The following is a 20,795-nucleotide window of genomic DNA, read 5'->3' on the forward strand; positions in this document are numbered from 1 at the left end:
AACGATGTAAAAAGTAAAGCACACAGTACGTTACAAAAAGCTAGATTTGCACGTTGTAACAGTAGTGTTTACCAAGTCCGGCAATCACACCAAAGACCTAGAATCTAAGACCCATTTGTCTTGAGTGCTGGGAACTCGTTTTTGTTCTTTGCAATAGCAAATTATCTTTTACAAATAACTTAAAACAAACATTTACCATATGTATTTTGCTTGTATCTGTATTAACATCTGCCATCATCCAGTTCCCATTAACTGTCTCAAGAATCTTAAAGTTAGTTATTACACACATATACAACATTTCCATACATGTTAAACTAAGTGTTAAAAAATTGTCCATGTGGGTTTTTATGAATAGATGCACATGGGGTTTTATATGAAGCACATTTATTTCAACAATTTTATGCCTGTGCATAAATCAAAAATTACAAAAGAATCATAAAGACTATGGGTCACAGTGTATAGGTACCCCTCCCTGATTGGCTGTGGAAATGATCCTCAGTTCAGTGGGCAGGGCTCAAGCACTTAATTGGCAGGTATGACAACAATAGATCCCCTGGGGTGTATTCACTAAGAACCAAACAGATCAAAAACAGGGAGGGACCGACCTGAATTTGTCCATTAGAAATTAAGTTTCCATTGCAAAACGTTTTGGACTAATGATTACACACACCTCTGGCTGACTACATCAGTTACATGGCCGTACAGGTTCACAAGGGAAATGTTGATATGGCAGATTCACTCATGTACAAGTACAAAAAGCATTTCCATAACCCCCATCATCAACATTGAATACTGACAAAACCATGACTATTTAACTTGTTTTGCTTTAAGACAGAAAATTAAAAGCATTACACCTTTAGTAAAAACTGGTGAGCACAGTCTTTTTTGGAGCGAAGGGGGGAATAGACCTAATTTCTTATCTTCCATCTTTCCCCTTGTACCCAGTGGGAGGCCGTGTCCCTCACGCCTTCCCTCCTTTTACAGTAGGAGGCATTTATGTCTCTGCTTCCCCCGCCGGGCCTGTAGCGCCGCCCTCGTGGCCATCTCAAACACTTCCCTCACCCCATCCTTGCTCTTTGCGGAGCACTCCATGTAGCCGAAGGCACTGATCCGGTTCGCCATGTCACGCCCCTCCTCTGGCTTCACAGGCTCCTGAGAGGGGTGGGGGGGGGGTCAGAATGTGGAGTCAGGAAAGCCACATATTGATCTTCTGAAAATTGTGTGTGTGTGAGAGAGATTGAGAGAGAGAGACTGACTGTACCTGCTTCATCTTGGCTAGCTCTCTGCGGGTGTGCTCGTCGTTACGCAGGTCCTTTTGTTGCCCACTAGGATAATGGGAACGTTAGGGCAGAAGTGTTTGACTTCTGGAGTCCACTTCTCCGGGATGTTTTCTAAACAAGGGGGAAGGGCAGGAGTCAAGGCCAGTAGGAGTTAGCGAGAGCAAACTTCTTCAGCATACTAATCAAGGCTGTCCAGTAGGGCTGGGCGATATATATCGTGTGACGATAGAGCATAATATGAAACGATATATGTTTTTCTATCGTTTATTTCATTGTGTCGCAAATCACACTGTGAACGTGGCACAGAGACACGGAGCTCGTACCTAAAAGAGGGGCAACTTAGGTCGCATGGACGTGGTTTGAGTATGAAAAGTCTGACAGACCAGAAAACCATCCTCTGCAAAATATGGCGCAGGTCGGTCTCGACAACAGGCTCAAACGCCACTAACCTCTTTTACCACCTACGCAAGAATCATGTGAAACAGTATGGAGAAAGTCTATGGATGAGACCCAAAAAGGTACAGTTGAGTGCTCAAAACAAACCTCAGTCTCAGACGTTACAAGAGGCTTTTGCCCGCGGCACACCATATAGCAAAGAATCACGAAGATGGAAGGAGATAACAGCTGCCTTTCCAAATTACATCTGACCCAAGGTACCAAATGCAAATTGATATGTGACACGTCTTAATGCCAAAATAACATGCAAAACAGGCAAGCCCCCAAAAAAAAAAAAAAAATATATATATATATATATATATATATATATATATATATATATATTCTTTTAGGCCTATATTTATTTTGTTTGCAACTACAGTTTAATTGTTTTCTATTTACTTTGAGATTTTATACATTAATTTTTTATTACATGCTTCATTTAAAATTTGCCCAAGTTCTAAATAAAAGAATCAAATATGAGTAAGTACCTTTTTATTTGTTGAGTATAATTAAAAATGTAATAAGAAATAGGCCTCTCATATCCCGTTATCGGGATATGAGATTTTGGCCATATCACCCAGCCCTACTGTCCAGGTAAAAGTCCTCTTATTGTGGGTGTAAGTGTGCTTTGCGATTCTGTCAAAGCTCTGTCACAAAAACAAGACCCGGTGTCACAAAAACAAGACCCGGTGTCACAAAAACAAGACCCGGTGTCACAAAAACAAGTCCCGGTGTCACAAAAACAAGACCCGGTGTCACAAAAGTGAATGTGTAAGTCTGCACAGTTGTATTGATGTCTGACAGAATTGGTATGTGTGGGTGTCTGTACGCGTAGCGACATAAATACTCACCCAAACTGTCGGGGCTATCAATGGAGAAGCACATGAGGATGACATCAGTATCTGGGTAAGAGAGGGGACGGAGCCTATCATAGTCCTCCTGGCCTGCTGTATCCCATAGTGCCAACTCAACCTGACAAAGGATTTCAAGAGACATCAACCAACTGTGCCCAACTTCCCAGATAAATACTGTGTATCTGACCTATTATGAAACAATGAAGAGGCATGATGCAGAATGGCCAATCCACATTTAATCATAGGAAAAGTCAGCAATACGACATAATTACACACAGCTGGGCAACTTACTGCTTAGAAAAATCAATTGAAACAAAATGTGATATCTGCCAACATTGTCTGCCACTATTGGCGCTTACCAACTTGGGCAAGCCTCGAGTGAGGTTGCAAATTGGGAGGAGCCAGTGGTGACTGTTGGCAGATTTGAATTCTGTTAATTCTCATTGATCGTCCTGCTTTGTATGATAAATGTAATTTACAGCAAGAGAAATACAGGTTGAAAAAAAGAAAGGGAGAAGACATTACCTGTTTGCTGTCGACCTCAATGTCAGCGACATAGTTCTCGAAGACAGTGGGCACGTAGACCTCTGGGAACTGGTCTTTACTGAATACGATGAGCAGACAGGTCTTCCCGCACGCTCCGTCTCCCACTATGACCAGTTTCTTTCGGATTGCTGCCATGACTGAACAAACGAGAGAGAATGTTGAGACAGACATAAATACATTACAGATCAAAGAGTTGGAGCATGGATGGTACTGGCAACAGATGTTTTCAAGTCCTGCATGGGCCTCATATTACATAGTTAATAGTTACAGTATGTTAGCTGTAGCCCATTCATAGGCACCAACACCCTTAGTGTGCATATAGATGAAGGGATCTTCTTCCTGGGGGACTTGTTAAGAGCCTGGACACTTGCTCAAAATGTTAACACGCATCGCTTGCGGTACGGTTTTGGAAACATAATGAACATATCTTTTATAATCAGGACAAAAAATAAATAAAAAGGTTAAATTATTACACACCTTGATAGGGTTAGTGTTCCCACGTGATCATATCTCCATGTTACATAACTTGTTTACTGAAAACAGACAGAAGAGACCAGACCACCCGTGCTCCTGTGTGTAAGCATGAGGAAGTGTAGTCCTTCAACTGGAAGCACACACAGTGTATGGATCTGTGCCAATCTGCTAACACTATAGTAAGTGCATCTTTTTTTACTTGAAATATTTCCCCCCCTCGCTGACATGAAAGATAAGGGCCAAATGCAGGGCTCTGAAGTGCGCCCAATTTGGTCTCAGATGCAACTAAATATGTTTCTGTGCAACCAAGAGTTTTATTTTGGGATCACTGTGCAACTATGAAAAAAATCTCCCAGATAGTTGTAATAATGATAAGGCTTCGCTGTGCTGTTGTTTCCGAGTTCCCTAGAGAAACGAGCGAGTGCAGATCCATTGTTGCACCACCACTAAAGCGAAAACGGTTTGCTTCTAGCTCTACCAGGTCAAAAGATTGACCCATATTACTGGCGCACCATTTTCATCTTCCGAAAGCTGATCGCCAGAACCGCATTTTACATTCAGAAACAATGTCGTGGACCATTCTAAAACCACTCGAGCTTCGACGTCGTTAACCATTTGTTGAGACTTTGTTCAGTCATGTTAACTCGTTGTCTAGCTAGCTAAGAACCTGGTAACTTTATCAGTTTATCCAAACATTTGGGGGCACATAAACAAAGGAAATGGGATAGCTTCTTCAGGAGATCAATGGTAAAAGCAATGAATGAATGACAGATCTCTTGCATTTAATCATCCCAAACCTGACGTTTCTAAAGAGACAGTGTACATTTTTCAATGTAATGCATAGGGGGCTCCCGAGTGGCGCAGCAGTCTAAAGCACTGCATCTCAGTGCTTGAGGCATCACTACAGTCCCTGGTTCGAATCCAGGCTGTATCACAACCGGCCGTGATTGAGAGTCCGATATGGTGGCGCACAATTGGCCCAGCGTCATGTCCGGGTTTGGCTGGTGTAGGCCGTCATTGTAAATAACAATTTGTTCTTAATCGACTTGCCTAGTTAAACAATACATTTTAAAAATAGGACAAGAGCTTTTACATAATATAGAAACCTAATATTCCACAACTGACTTATTTACAGTATATTAGTTTCTAGGGCACAACATGTGCTTCAAAAGTAGCAAGAATTCCTTTAGCCTGTATCTCAATCAAAAAAAGTATTTTCTGGTGCGCCTAAATTTTATGTGGTACTTTTTTTAAATTGGGAAAATGTTTTCAGAAGTGTTTTCCAAGCGATGGTTATTGACTAGAGGTCGACCGATTCGGCATGGCCAATTAATTAGGGACGATTTCATGTTTTCAACAATCGGTAATCTGCATTTTTGGACACCGAATTTGGCCGATTACATGTCAATCCACAAGGAGACTGCGTTGCAGGCTGACCACCTGTTATGCGAGTGCAGCATCAAAAGGGCCCTGTGGCTGCAAGGAGCCACGGTAAGTTGCTAGCTAGCATTAAAAACTTAGCTTATAACAAAAAAACAATCAATCTTAACATAATCACTAGTTAACCTAGTAATATCATCAACCATAACTAGCTTGTCCTGCGTTGCATATAATCAAAGCGGTGCCTGTTAATTTACCATCTAATCACAGCCTGCTTCAACTTCGCCAAACAGGTGATGATTTAACAAAAGCACATTCGTAAAAATAGCACAATCATGGCACCAATGTACCTAACCATGAACATCAATGTCTTTCTTAAAATCAATACACAAGTATATTTTTTTAAACCTGCATATTTTGTTAAAATAAATGAATGTTAGCAGGCAATATTAACTAGGGAAATTGTGTCACTTCTCTTGCATTCTGTGCAAGCAGAGTCAGGGAATATGCAGCAGTTTGGGCCGCCTGGCTCGTTGCGAACTGTGTGAAGACCATTTCTTCCTAACAATGACCGTAATTAATTTGCCAGAATTTTACCCAATTTTGACATAACATTGAAGGTTGTGCAATGTAACAGCACTATTTAGACTTATGGATGACACCCGTTAGATAAAATATGGAACGGTTCCGTATTTCACTGAAAGAATAAACGTTTTGTTTTCAAAATGATAGTTTCCGGATTTGACCATATTAATGACCTAAGGCTCGTACTTCTGTGTGTTTATTATATTATAATTAAGTCTATGATTTGATATTTGATAGAGCATTCTGACTGAGCGGTGGTCGTAGGCATTCATTCAAACAGCACTTTCCTGCGTTTGCCAGCAGCTCTTTGCAATGCTTGATGCACTGTTTATGACAAGCCTATCAACTCCCGAGATTAGGCAGACTATACTATATAGTGCCTATAAGAACATCCAATAGTCAAAGGTATATGAAATACAAATAGTAGCGAGAGAAATAGTGAAATAATAACTACAACCTAGAACTTCTTAACTGGAAATAGTGAAGACTCGTGTTAAAAGGAACCACCACCTTTCACATGTTCTCATGTTCTGAGCAAGGAACTTAAGCTTTTTTAACATGGTACATATTGCACTTTTACTTTCTTCTCCAACGGTGTTTTTGCATTATTTATGTTTCATTATTTATTTGAGACTACATCGATTTAGTTATTATATTAAGTTAAAATAAGTGTTCATTGTTCATTCAGTGTTGTTGTAATTGTCATTATTACAAATATATATATAAACAACTGCCGATTAAATCGGTCTGCTTTTTTTTGTGTCTTCCAATAATCGGTATTGAAAAAAAATCATAAATCGGTCGACCTCCATTATTGACATTGCTAACACAGTGTTGAAATTATAGCTAACCGCTGAAAACCCAATGGAGAGAAGGGTTTGAGAGCTATGTTAGTGGGTAGCCCAATGTTGGATGAATGTTACTCCTTTGTCCAAGGACCTTACATGTTTTGTTAAAAGGGAGAATTGACTCCAGTAGCCAAAACAGCCAAATACTCCATACTGAAACAATTCTCAATTGCAGCACAGTTCTAGAAACATAAACCCCTCTACTTTCATATCATATCAAAATAATTTCACAAATGCAAAAAAAAAGTTGCAGCAGACAGTATTTTTCAGTGAGAACAAGTTTGTCTTTGTTTACACACAAGTGTTCAGGGACGCATATAGCTAATTAGCACAAAATAAGCGCTATAACATGGAGATATGGCCATGTGGGAACCCTAACACTATAAAAAGGTGTGTATCAATTTATTTTCGCCAATATGAAAGGATCTCATACTTCCAAAACCATACCGCAAGCGGTGTGTTACTGTTCAGACTGAACATCATTGCTCTTAACAAAACTCCCCCTACAGATGACACCTTCTTCCAGTGACTCTTAGCTACACTATATATACACAAAAGTATGTGTACACCCATTAAAATGAGTGGATTTGGCCATTTCAGCCACACCCATTGCTGACAGGTGTATAAAATCAAGCACGCGGCCATGCAATACCCATAGACAAACATTGGCAGTAGAATGGCCTTACTGAAGAACTGCAACTTTCAACGTGGCACTGTCATAGGATGCCACCTTTCCAACAAGTCAGTTCTAAAAATGTCTGCCTTGCTAGAGCTACCCTTGTAAGTGCTGTTATTGTGAAGTGGAAACTTCTAGGAGCAACAACGGCATAGACGCAAAGTGGTAGGCCACACAAGCTCACAGAACAGGACCGCCGAGTGCAGAATCACATAAAAATAGTCTGTCCTCTGTTGTAACACTCACTACCGACTTCCAAACGGCCTCTGGAAGCAACGTCAGCACAAGACCTGTTTGTCGGAAACTTCATGAAATGGGTTTCCATGGCCGAGCAGCCACACACAAAACTAAGATCACCATGCGCAATGCCAAGCGTCAGCTGGAGTGGTGTAAAGCTCGCCGCCATTAGACTCCGGAGCAGTGGGAATGTGTTCTCTGGAGTGACGACTCAAGCTTCAACATCTGGCAGTCCAATGGACGAATCTGGGTTTGGCGAATGCCAGGAGAGCACTACCTGCCCCAATGCATAGGAGGAATAATGGTCTGGGGCTGTTTTTCCTGGTTTGGGCTAGGCCCCTTAGGTCCAGTGAAGGGAAATCTAAACACCACAGCATACAATGACATTCTAGACAATTCTGTGCTTCCACATGTGGTAACAGTTTGGGGAAGTCCCTTTCCTGTTTCAGCATTAATGCCCCTGTGCACAATGTGAGGTCAATATAGAAATGGTTTGTCAAGATCAGTGTGGAAGAACTTGACTGGCCTGCACAGAGCACTGACCTCAACCCCATCAAACACCTTTGGGATAAACTGGAACACTGACTGCGAGCCAGACCTAATCACCCCAATGTACTTCCGGCGCCGACAGAGATGGCCGCCTCGCTTCGCGTTCCTAGGAAACTATGCAGTTTTTTGTTTTTTTACGTGTTATTTCTTACATTAGTACCCCAGGTCATCTTAGGTTTCATTACATACAGTCGAGAAGAACTACTGAATATAAGATCAGCGTCAACTCACCATCAGTACGACCAAGAATATGTTTTCCGCGACACGGATCCTGTGTTCTGCCTTACAAACAGGACAACGGAATGGATCGCATGGAGCGACCCAAGAAAACGACTCCGAAAAAGAGGGAAACGAGGCGGTCTTCTGGTCAGACTCAGGACACGAGCACATCGCGCACCACTCCCCAGCATTCTTCTTGCCAATGTCCAGTCTCTTGACAACAAGGTTGACGAAATCCGAGCAAGGGTGGCATTCCAGAGGGACATCAGAGACTGCAACGTTCTCTGCTTCACGGAAACATGGCTCACTGGAGAGACGCTATCCGATGCTGTGCAGCCAACGGGTTTCTCCACGCATCGCGCCGACAGAAACAAACATCTTTCTGGTAAGAAGAGTGGCGGGGGCGTATGCCTCATGACTAACAAGACATGGTGTGATGAAGGAAACATACAGGAACTCAAATCCTTCTGTTCACCTGATTTAGAATTCCTCACAATCAAATGCAGACCGCATTATCTTCCAAGAGAATTCTCTTCGATTATAATCACAGCCGTATATATCCCCCCCCAAGCAGACACATCGATGGCTCTGAACGAACTTTATTTAACTCTTTGCAAACTGGAAACCATTTATCCGGAGGCTGCATTCATTGTAGCTGGGGATTTTAACAAAGCTAATCTGAAAACAAGACTCCCTAAATTTTATCAGCATATCGATTGCGCAACCAGGGGTGGTAAAACCTTGGATCATTGTTACTCTAACTTCCGCGACGCATATAAGGCCCTGCCCCGCCCCCCTTTCGGAAAAGCTGACCACGACTCCATTTTGCTGATCCCTGCCTACAGGCAGAAACTAAAACAAGAGGCTCCCACGCTGAGGTCTGTCCAACGCTGGTCAGACCAAGCTGACTCCACACTCCAAGACTGCTTCCATCACGTGGACTGGGACATGTTTCGTATTGCGTCAGATAAAAATATTGACGAATACGCTGATTCGGTGTGCGAGTTCATTAGAACGTGCGTCGAAGATGTTGTTCCCATAGCAACGATAAAAACATTCCCTAACCAGAAACCGTGGATTGATGGCAGCATTCGCGTGAAACTGAAAGCGCGAACCACTGCTTTTAATCAGGGCAAGGTGTCTGGTAACATGTCCGAATATAAACAATGCAGCTATTCCCTCCGCAAGGCTATTAAACAAGCTAAGCATCAGTACAGAGACAAAGTGGAATCTCAATTCAATGGCTCAGACACAAGAGGCATGTGGCAGGGTCTACAGTCAATCACGGACTACAAGAAGAAACCCAGCCCAGTCACGGACCAGGATGTCTTGCTCCCAGGCAGACTAAATAACTTTTTTGCCCGCTTTGAGGACAATACCGTGCCACTGACACGGCCTGCAACGAAAACATGCGGTCTCTCCTTCACTGCAGCCGAGGTGAGTAAGACATTTAAACGTGTTAACCCTCGCAAGGCTGCAGGCCCAGACGGCATCCCCAGCCGCGCCCTCAGAGCATGCGCAGACCAGCTGGCCGGTGTGTTTACGGACATATTCAATCAATCCCTATACCAGTCTGCTGTTCCCACATGCTTCAAGAGGGCGACCATTGTTCCTGTTCCCAAGAAAGCTAAGGTAACTGAGCTAAACGACTACCGCCCCGTAGCACTCACCTCCGTCATCATGAAGTGCTTTGAGAGACTAGTCAAGGACCATATCACCTCCACCCTACCTGACACCCTAGACCCACTCCAATTTGCTTACCGCCCAAATAGGTCCACAGACGATGCAATCTCAACCACACTGCACACTGCCCTAACCCACCTGGACAAGAGGAATACCTATGTGAGAATGCTGTTCATCGACTACAGCTTGGCATTCAACACCATAGTACCCTCCAAGCTCGTCATCAAGCTCGAGACCCTGGGTCTCGACCCCGCCCTGTGCAACTGGGTACTGGACTTCCTGACGGGCCGCCCCAGGTGGTGAGGGTAGGCAACAACATCTCAACACGGGGCCCCACAAGGGTGCGTTCTGAGCCCTCTCCTGTACTCCCTGTTCACCCACGACTGCGTGGCCACGCACGCCTCCAACTCAATCATCAAGTTTGCGGACGACACAACAGTGGTAGGCTTGATTACCAACAACGACGAGACGGCCTACAGGGAGGAGGTGAGGGCCCTCGGAGTGTGGTGTCAGGAAAATAACCTCACACTCAACGTCAACAAAACTAAGGAGATGATTGTGGACTTCAGGAAACAGCAGAGGGAACACCCCCCTATCCAAATCGATAGAACAGTAGTGGAGAGGGTAGCAAGTTTTAAGTTCCTCGGCATACACATCACAGACAAACTGAATTGGTCCACTCACACTGACAGCATCGTGAAGAAGGCGCAGCAGCGCCTCTTCAACCTCAGGAGGCTGAAGAAATTCGGCTTGTCACCAAAAGCACTCACAAACTTCTACAGATGCACAATCGAGAGCATCCTGGCGGGCTGTATCACCGCCTGGTACGGCAACTGCTCCGCCCTCAACCGTAAGGCTCTCCAGAGGGTAGTGAGGTCTGCACAACGCATCACCGGGGGCAAACTACCTGCCCTCCAGGACACCTACACCACCCGATGTTACAGGAAGGCCATAAAGATCATCAAGGACATCAACCACCCGAACCACTGCGTGTTCACCCCGCTATCATCCAGAAAGAGAGGTCAGTACAGGTGCATCAAAGCTGGGACCGAGAGACTGAAAAACAGCTTCTATCTCAAGGCCATCAGACTGTTAAACAGCCACCACTAACATTGAGTGGCTGCTGCCAACACACTGTCATTGACACTGACCCAACTCCAGCCACTTTAATAATGGGAAATTATGTAAATATATCACTAGCCACTTTAAACAATGCTACCTTATATAATGTTACTTACCCTACATTATTCATCTCATATGCATACGTATATACTGTACTCTACATCATCGACTGCATCCTTATGTAATACATGTATCACTAGCCACTTTGTTTACTTTGTCTACATACTAATCTCATATGTATATACTGTACTCGATACCATCTACTGTATGCTGCTCTTAACCATCACTCATTCATATATCCTTATGTACATATTCTTTATCCCCTTACACTGTATATAAGACAGTAGTTTTGGAATTGTTAGTTAGATTACTTGTTGGTTATCACTGCATTGTCGGAACTAGAAGCACAAGCATTTCGCTACACTCGCATTAACATCTGCTAACCATGTGTATGTGACAAATAAAATTTGATTTGATTAGTGCCCAACCCCACTAATGATCTTGTGACTGAATGGAAGCAAGTCTCTCCAGCAATGTTCCAACAACTAGTGGAAAGCCTTCCAAAAAGAGTGGAAGCGGGGGACCAACGTCATATTAATGCCCAAGATTTTGGAATGAGATGTTAGATGAGCAGGTGTCCACGTACTTTTGGTCATGTAATGTAATAAGTTATGATCAGGGTCTATGTTAGCCGTAGCTATCTTTGTAGCAATGGTGGAACTGTATTTTTAAATGAAATAACGGGATGAAATAAAGGGACAGCTCTCGCTTCAAAATATGAATTTGTCAAAATCATTGATTCATTCATATGATCGAATAGGCCTCCCGTAGGATTTGTGATCTGGAACAACACAGTAAGACTGTGTCTAATGTTATGAATACACTAAGGATATTTTTCAGTTAAGGATTATTTGAATTCATTCAGGAACATAAGTCTCAGATCAAAATGTATCGATTGTGCATATTTGAATGTCAATCAGAATAACAGTAGTTGACGCAGCTAAGGAAGCTAGCTAACTGAGTGGGATATCAAAACAAGATAACGAGCAAGCTAATATATTGTAACGACCCTGGGTTTATAGGCGCGGAAATCGACTCTGCCGTTCGAACATGCTTTTGCGGCACAGTCGATGTCGCGCCGGACCTCAGGTCGAGACCTGCTCCCTGCTGTTTCATTAGTTTTATCTATCCCCCTCCTCACAACAGTAGGCTATTTTTGCTCGCTAACGGTGCAGCAAACGTAGCTAATTTACTGGCTTACCTACTTGATTAGCCACAAGATAAATAAAAAGTTAATGAATTAAACCAGGCAAGTCAGTTAAGAACCAAATTATTATTTACAATTACGGTCTACCAAAAGGCCTCCTGCGGGGACGGGGATTAAAAGTACAAATATAGGAGAAAAAAAACACTAAATAAAGAAAAACCTAAGACCACAACATAGCATGGCAGCAACCCATGACAACACTGCATGGTAGCAACTAGCTAGGCAACTAACAGAAGGGTTGTTACCCAGCAAACTAACTTTACTAACAAATAACGTTAGATAGCTAGTTCTAGCTAGCTAGCTCAACACGAAATAAAAGTTGCTAGCTCGTAGCTAATCAACACGTGTTACTAATTGATCCGGAGATGTCTGATATTGCAGGGCACGAATACCACATAAACAGCCCTAACTAACTAGTTAACGTTATCTTTGTGAAAATAACTAATTTTCCAACGATAGCTTGCTAGCGTATTAGATTAGCCTATCAGATGCGGAAGTGATAGGTGGCTAGCTCTCTAACTGGCAAGGTTGAAGAGGAAAATACATTTAGACCTGGTTAGCTTTTAATGCGCGTAAAATAACTATGTTAGTTAGCTATACTACTGCATTATTTGGTTTCTGAGTTATATTGGCAACATTCCTGTAATCCAATTAGGCTTACCTGGCCAATAGGTAGCTAGCTAGTTTGATGTTTTCTTGATAATGTCTCGGTCTCACGCTTGACTAGTTAGCTTGTGTTAGGCTAGTAGCTCCCAGCCGTGTTTGAGGGGGCGCTCTGAAACAGACCGCGAGGAGGAGGTGCTTGACTCGGACTGCGTAGGATGGGTGGTAACTGAAAAATCTTTGATGACCCGGACAGCAAAGTCTGTGTACAGTCAGGGTTTCCTCCCTCTTTATGGACACTGACTGAAGCCACACATTCCGAACATGGCTTCAACAGAGATGCCCCATCGTTCAGACTGCAACGGTGTGTTTATTTGTCACAAGAAAGATATATCTCCAGATGGACCTTGGCAAAAACACCAACAAATGAATTGATTCTCAAATAATCCATTTCCATTATGATAATTATAATTATTAATAATAATGATCATAGTTCGTTGATCATTATGATGAATGATAATTGCACTGATCGAGTATAAATGCCCCTGCTAAAAGTCCCTCCTAAGAAATGAGTAAAGGTTTGGCTGGGGTTAGCCGTCATTGTAAATAATAATTTGTTCTTAACTGACTTGCCTAGTTAAATAACATAAAAAAGCCCTTGATCATGACTCTCAGTTCCATTACATTACACCTCAATCAGTGGACAAAGGCTTCTTCTTCTTTGAGATTGGGTTGGCGGATCGCATCCAACGTTTAAGGTGTGTACACCGCCACCTACTGTACGAGAGGTTATTATTTTATTAGTCCTGTGAACCCCCCTCCCTTTAAACAGAACATGTAAGTAAGTGTAACGGATGTGAAACGGCTAGTTTAGTTAGCGATGCGCGCTAAATGGCGTTTCAATCTGTTACGTGACTTGCCCTGAGACCTTGAAGTAGTAGTTCCCCTTGCTCTGCAAGAGCCCCGGCTTTTGTGGAGCTATGGGTAACGATGCTTCGTGGGTGACTGTTGTTGATGTGTGCAGAAGGTCCCTGGTTCGCGCCCGGGTATGGGCGAGGGGATGGTTTAAAATGATACTGTTACATAAATTCCTTGGACTAAAGCTTAATGTTAGGCTCCTTTACTCCAATATTTGGCTAGAGTAAAAGACCTTCTATCAATCACCTTTTTTTATAAAGCCCTTTTTACATCGGCAGGTGTCACAAAGTTCTAATACAGAAAACCAGCCTAAAACCCCAAACAGCAAGGTGGCTAGGAAAAAATACTTAGGAAGGCAGGCTCTGAGGAGTGTCAAGCCCTTTTCTGGCTGTGTTGGGTGGAGATTATAAGAGTACATGTGTTACAGTATAGCTTCCGTCCCTCTCCTCACCCCTACCTGGGCTTGAACCAGGGACCCTCTGCACACATCGACAACAGCCACCCTCAAAGCATGGTTTACCCATCGCTCCACAAAAGCCACTGCCCTTGCAGAACAACTACTTCAGGTCTCAGAGTGAGTGACGTCACCCGATAATATATGATACCCGATTGAACCCTATTAGCGCGCACCACTGCTAACAAGCTAGCCATTTCACATGGTTACACATAACCAATAATGCAGTTTTAAGAAAATACATAAACAAAAGTAAGAGATAAGAATAACAAATAATTAAAAAGCAGCAGTAAAAACAATAGCAGGGCTATATACAGAGGGTACAAGTACAGAGTCAATTTTTATTTGACCTTTATTACACTAGGCAAGTCAGTTAAAGAACACATTCTTATTTATAATGACAGCCTAGGAACAGTGGGTCAATTGCCTTGTTCAGGAGCAGAATGACAGATGTTTACCTTGTCAGGTCAGGGATTCGATCTAGTAACCTTTTGGTTACTGACCCAATGCTCTAACCACTCAGCTACCTGCCACCCCATGTGTGTGCACCGGTGGCATTGAGGTACTTGAAGTAATATGCACAGGTAGGTAGAGTTATTAATGACTTTGAATAGATAATAACAGAGAGTAGCAGCAGTGTAGAAGAAGAGGGCAATGCAAATAATCTGGCCATTTGATTAGCTGTTCAGGAATCTTATGGCTTGGGGGAAGAAGCTTTTTAGGAGCCTCTTGGACCTCGCCTCTTGGACCTAGACTTGGCACTCTGGTACCGCTTGTTGTGCAGTAGCAGAGAGAACAGTCTATGACTAGGGTGGCTGGAGTCTTTGACAATTTTTAGGACCTGACACTGCCTGGTATAGAGGTCCTGAATGGCAGGAAGTTTGGCTCCGGTGATGTGCTGGGCCGTTCACGCACTACCCTCTGTAGTGCCTTGCGGTCGGAGACGGAGCAGTTGCCGTACCAGGCAGTGATGCAACCCATCAGGATGCTCGCAATGGTGCAGCTGAAAAAACCTTTTGAGGATCTGAGGACCCATGCCAAATATTTTCAGTCTCCTGAGGGAGAATAATCTTTGCCATGCCCTCTTCACAACTGTCTTATTGTGCTTCGACCATGTTAGTTGGTTATTGATGAGGACGGCAAGGAACTTGAAGCTCTCAACCTGCTTCCCTACAGCCCCATCGATGAGAATGGGGGAGTGCTCGGTCCTCTTTTTCCCGTAGTCCACAATCATCTCCTTTGTCTTGATGACATTGAGGGAGAGGTTGTTGTCCTTGAACCACTGCCAGGTCTCTGACCTCTTCCTTATAGGCTGTCGCATTGTTGTCGGTGATCAGACCTTCCACTGTTGTGTCATCGGCAAACTTAATGGAGTTATGGTGTTGGAGTCGTGCCTGGCCGTGCAGTCATGAGTGAACAGAGAGTACAGGAGGGGACTGAGCACACACCGCTGAGGGGCCCCCGTGTTGAGGATCAGCGTGGTGGTTTTGTTGTTACCTACCCTAGGAAGTCCAGGATCCAGTTGCAGAGGGAGGTGTTTAGTCCCAGCTTATTGATGAGCTTTGAGGGCACCATGGTACGCTGAGCTGTAGTCAATGAATAGCATTCTCACATAGGTGTTCCTTTTGTCCAGGTGTGAAATGGCAGTGTGGAGTGCAAGGAAGATTGCATCATCTGTGGATCTGTTGGGGCGTTTTGCAAATTGGAATGGGTGCTTTAATGTGTTTGGACCCCAGGAAGAGTTGCTGCTGCCTTGGCAACAGCAAATGGGGATCCATAATGAATACAAATACACCTACACATTTCGAGTCTCATAGCAAGGAGTTTAAATACCTATGTAAATAAGGTATTTCTGTTTTTATTATTTATACATTTGCAAACATTTCTAAAAACCTGTTTTCACTTTGTCATTATGGGGTATTGTGTGAAGATTGATGATAATTTTTTAAAATACATTTTAGAACAAGGCTGTAACGTGGAAAAAGTGAAAGGGTCTGAATACTTTCCGAATGTACCGTACATCATTGGTACCATAGCATACATACAAAAGATGTGATAAACTAATTTTGAATTATTGGAAACCCGCTCGCTAAACAATGGTTAACAATATGTTCAGCCTGTCTGTAATGCTTCACAATGCTATGTGTGTGTGTACATGTGTATGTTATGCACATATGTGTCTGTGTTTGTATGTGTGTCTGTTTGTATGTGTGTGTGTGTTTGTATGCCCCTCTTTGTGTGTGTGTGTGTGTGTGTGTGTGTGTGTGTGTGTGTGTGTGTGTGTGTGTGTGTGTGTGTGTGTGTGTGTGTGTGTGTGTGTGTGTGTGTGTTTATATGCCCCTCTCCCTGTGTGTGTGTGTGTGTGTGTGTGTGTGTGTGTGTGTGTGTGTGTGTGTGTGTGTGTGTGTGTGTGTGTGTGTGTGTGTGTGTGTGTGTGTGTGTGTGTGTGTGTGTGTGTGTGTGTGTGTGTGTGTGTGTGTGTGTGTACACTGTCCTCTGTTCGTGTATTAATGACCATTGCTCTGGCTCTAATCCTGATAAGAGGCTTTCTTAGCACTAGTCAAATGCCCCTCTTGGAAACCAACTCAGGCATAATGTTCCATGGAAATGCTCCCAGCAATAGCCTTAGTGCTAATCATTTTCCCATGTGACTGTTTACAAAACCTGTTTACACAAAACACAGATTTTTGATAAATAATTAAAATCGTACAATATCAAGATCACTCCGTTTTTTTCACCAGCATCCTTTCATCTGTGAAAGATGACAGGGAGTACAGCAGCAAAGTGTAAGAACAGTTTTATTATTATACCTAAAATTCCTGTTCATTCCTGCTGAGGAAATGTCTCTTTTTTTCCTGGCTACTGCTACTCTGTAATAGTCTGTTAGTGATGGTTTACAATAGATTATGGGTCAGACAAAAGACGTAGAAGCGACATTATTTGTTTTACTATAAAAGAGATTTATTTGAAACAATAGACACAAAATCCATATAATGTAATTATATTAATATTAAAGTAAACAGTATAAATGGTGTCCGGTTCAGGTGTCCGGTTCATGGATGTCTGTACGAGCAGCCCAAGTCCCAGTGAGACTTTAAAGTCCTACTCTTCCAAAGGCAACACTGCACTTTGTTTCCACGCTCTACTGTTCAGCTGAGCTGAGTCAGAGGCTATCTCTGACCCTATAAGCATAACGTCCTAACCTTTAACCCTCACTGGGAGGTCCCTGGGCCTGCTGTGTGCCCTTCTTTGGGTAAGGATGGCTGCCAGAGGACCCTCATACCTGGAAAGGGTAGTCCTGCAGGTAGTGCACCAGTGGGCGTGGCAGGGGCAGCTGGTCAATGCAGTCGATTTGGCAGTTGATGGTGAGGCGTGTGAGGTGCTGGAGAGAGGGGAAGGCCTGTGGCAGGGGACGCATCAGCTTGAGCAGTACTGCATTGTCCTTCGCTGAGGGCTGGGAAGGGCTGGGTTTGGCATTAGGTTTTGAAGGGCCCTCTGACTCCACTCTCTTGCCCTGTTGTGTCTGACCTGAGCCAACGTAGTGTTGCACCAGGCTGCAGACATCAGGGAAGGACAGCAAGTGAGGGGGGCCTGGGGAGCTGGAATCCAGCCGGAAGCGACCCCCACTGTACTCTATGCGTACGTTGGTGGGGCCACAGGCCGTCTTCACTGACAGGGTCAGCATGTAGAGAGGGTGGCTGCTGTCGCGTACCAGGAAGGTTCCCACTGACACCTTCAGTAGAGCGTCTCGAGCCTCTCTGGCTGAAATGGACCCCCAGTACCAACCTGGAGCCAGAAACAGACCCGCATGTTACTATTGTGTCCCATATTATCTCCATTACATGCTGACTTTAACGCTGAAACACACACACATGCTTACACATATAAACATACGCACATACACACATATAAACACACACACATGCTTACCCATATAAACATACACACATACACATAAGGGGGGTGGGGTGGCGGGGGTGCTAGTAGGCATACCTGAGTTCTGTAGGTTCTGGAAGGTGGTGGTGATGCAGCAGAGGTCCTCTGTAGGGTCACAGAGAGGGGCAGTCGGGTTCTGACAACACAAATCTCCTCTCTCACCATCATTCTGCTGCATGCTGCTCATCATACTGGCAATCATATCTGAAGGTGGCCCTCGCAACAGAGCCCTGAGGTAGGAGGAAAGAATCTATAATTTTGTGCCTGGATTGGATAGGCTATAGCACAGTAGTTGCTATGGAGACAGAAACATATGTCACATCCAGGGGTGGCAAAAGGATTGTGATTTCCACCCCACAATGTTGTCATATAAGGTAAAGGGGAGGGCGGAAAAAGTGCTCATGCTTTGTGTTTAATGTTTAGGGAAAATCGTGAATATCATACTACATAAATAGTCTTCAATAACTTGGCAAATGGTGGTATATGAACCCTTAGGAGGCACTTTGTTAAACTGTCAGCAGAGGCCTGAAGGCACTGATGCTGCTATAACATAAATAACATATGTGAGGAATGTGTAAAGAAGATGATTTTCCTCCTTTCTTTATCAACTTTGACTTAACCATGTGCCTTTATGTTAACCATGTGTAGTGAAAAAGAAAAGGAAAGCACCACACTCTAGGCACTCAGATGCAATCATTTAATAACCAAAGTAATAACCAATGACAGCCTTGATGTCTTCATCAGGTTGTAATGACAAACACTGTTGATAGAGTTTGAAAGGGTCTGTAATCATGGTCGGCTGTGGCTTAATTTCATTGGTTGATTTACACATATAAATAGAACATAAAAAAGCATGGATGGATAACATATGATCATAGATACAATTTGGTAACATAGGCCTACAAACATGATTTACAATGGATAGCAAAAACATAAGAATCCCAAGAATGGCTTCAGATCAAACTCTACGTTGAGACCGAATGGGTCTTTAAATTAAAGATCCAAGGTCACCCCCTCTCCTAGGGTTACCGATATAGCGAAGGCACAAAATAGAGAGTGGTTTGCTTCCAAAAAATAGCCCGCAACTGGATACGTCGAGTTTTTGCACCTAATAGGTGCTACAATGCTAAGAGATTCTTACTTTTAGTTCGCGCTTCGTTTTACCCATATACTTTTTACAACAAGGACAAGTTATAAGATAAATTACTGCCTTAGTGAAGCACGTGGCAACACCTAATAAAATAAATCATAATTATAGCGTCTCCAAAGGGGCTACACAACTAAAATAACATAAAATAACGTTTAACAAAACGTTTAGGATCAAGGATTATTGCTAACCTATTATTATTACCTATATATTATACAAACAATATATAATGTAGGTAACAAGGTCAAATCCCATGATGAATGCTTTACAAGAAATACCTTCCATTTTGCATGGAGAAAAAGACCATCCACATTCAAACTTTCAGCCTAGGCTACAACTGTCACAGGCAGACATTTTCTATAGGCCTAAATTATATTCTTCGAATATGAACTCATATAAATCCTAAACACTTCATTCTCCTGACTTTGTTCGACACTGTCTGGTACACAACGAATAAACTCTGTGCTGAATGTTCCTTAATTTCCAACATGTGATGTCAAAACGTGGCTACATTTGATTTTTTCAGCACAGCCAAATTGTGAAATTAAAATGAGTGCATGAAGCCTAATTGTGCCAACAACAAATTCAACTTACCTTTGAACACAATAAATCATAATGAATATGAATCCAGTTTAAACATTTTGGCATGTATGCTTATACAATTATCCAATAAAGCCAGTGATTATTATATATTGTAGGAACAGTCACTGAGTTGACGTTGTCATGGCGCCAATAATCCGAAAAACAAAAGTTTTTCTCAATAACTAAATAGACTTTTCAGATTTTTTTCAAAATGTAAAATAATCCTAATTTATTTTGGTCATAACTATAAAATCTCAAACGTGTCAATTTCAACCTCCGAAAAAATAGAGGGTGAAGTCCAGCGGAGTAATCCGCTCACCAGACACTGTTCTTATTCGATTCTAAGGAAAGACGGTGAGAAAACCACTCTCTGGTAAATTCAGTGTTGCGGGTTGACGGAAGTTCTAGGAATCTAATTCCAAGAATGGCTTTGTACTTCAGCGCAGCATGCGGCAGGGGCCGCGTCTGCCCAGTGCGCACCCTGTTTCGCGGAACTGCGCTGCGTTTCGATTTGCTCCGGCGTGTGCTTGAGTTTCCTTTTCAGCCTCACGCCAGGGGTATGGAAGAGGCTCAGCTGGCATCACCAGCGCCGCCTAATGCGCAGCGGATGACTTCTTAGTAGAACACTTTCCAGGAAAGCTGACTGAAATTGACCTTAGCTGACTGAGCCTCCCCCTTATAATGCTCCGCCTTCCCTCATGTTTCATAGGCTACTGTTGATTCTTTAACCTTGTGATTACCGTTTGTAAACCTATTACATTTTTAAATGAGGGTTTACAAACAAATACATCTCCAATTTTACTTCTTTAATGTATATGTTCTGTTTTACAGGGCAAACAATCAACGATATTCAAGCATATATTTTCCAGGTAGAGGCCGGGTGCCATTAAAAAAAATATTTCTCAGACATAATTTGACCTCATTCAGATTATCACTGTGGTATGTACAAACACACATTCACACACATTATTTTATTTAACACTCGATCGTCCCTTGT

The 20,795-nt window shown here is 42.9% G+C and overlaps 1 protein-coding gene and 1 pseudogene across 2 annotated transcripts; both read right to left on the reverse strand.

Annotated features, from left to right (window-relative positions):
- Positions 1 to 367: 367 nt before the first annotated feature.
- On the reverse strand, positions 368 to 13,039 carry LOC118374143 (transforming protein RhoA-like; annotated as a pseudogene). Its single transcript, XR_008074532.1, has 5 exons — positions 12,820 to 13,039; positions 3,098 to 3,255; positions 2,570 to 2,690; positions 1,262 to 1,391; positions 368 to 1,152 (listed from the first exon to the last, which is right to left on the reverse strand). The product of XR_008074532.1 is annotated as a transforming protein RhoA-like (transcript).
- Positions 13,040 to 17,076: 4,037 nt separating this feature from the next.
- LOC118374135 (cytokine-inducible SH2-containing protein-like) lies at positions 17,077 to 20,412 on the reverse strand. The gene is made up of 3 exons (XM_035760499.1): positions 19,811 to 20,412; positions 18,127 to 18,299; positions 17,077 to 17,919 (listed from the first exon to the last, which is right to left on the reverse strand). The coding sequence occupies exons 1-3, from the start codon at positions 19,828 to 19,830 to the stop codon at positions 17,411 to 17,413; spliced, it is 702 nt and encodes a 233-aa protein (XP_035616392.1). The 5' UTR covers positions 19,831 to 20,412; the 3' UTR covers positions 17,077 to 17,410.
- Positions 20,413 to 20,795: the final 383 nt, after the last annotated feature.

This window comes from Oncorhynchus keta, chromosome 21, assembly GCF_023373465.1.
Source record: "Oncorhynchus keta strain PuntledgeMale-10-30-2019 chromosome 21, Oket_V2, whole genome shotgun sequence".
NCBI lineage: Eukaryota > Metazoa > Chordata > Actinopteri > Salmoniformes > Salmonidae > Oncorhynchus > Oncorhynchus keta.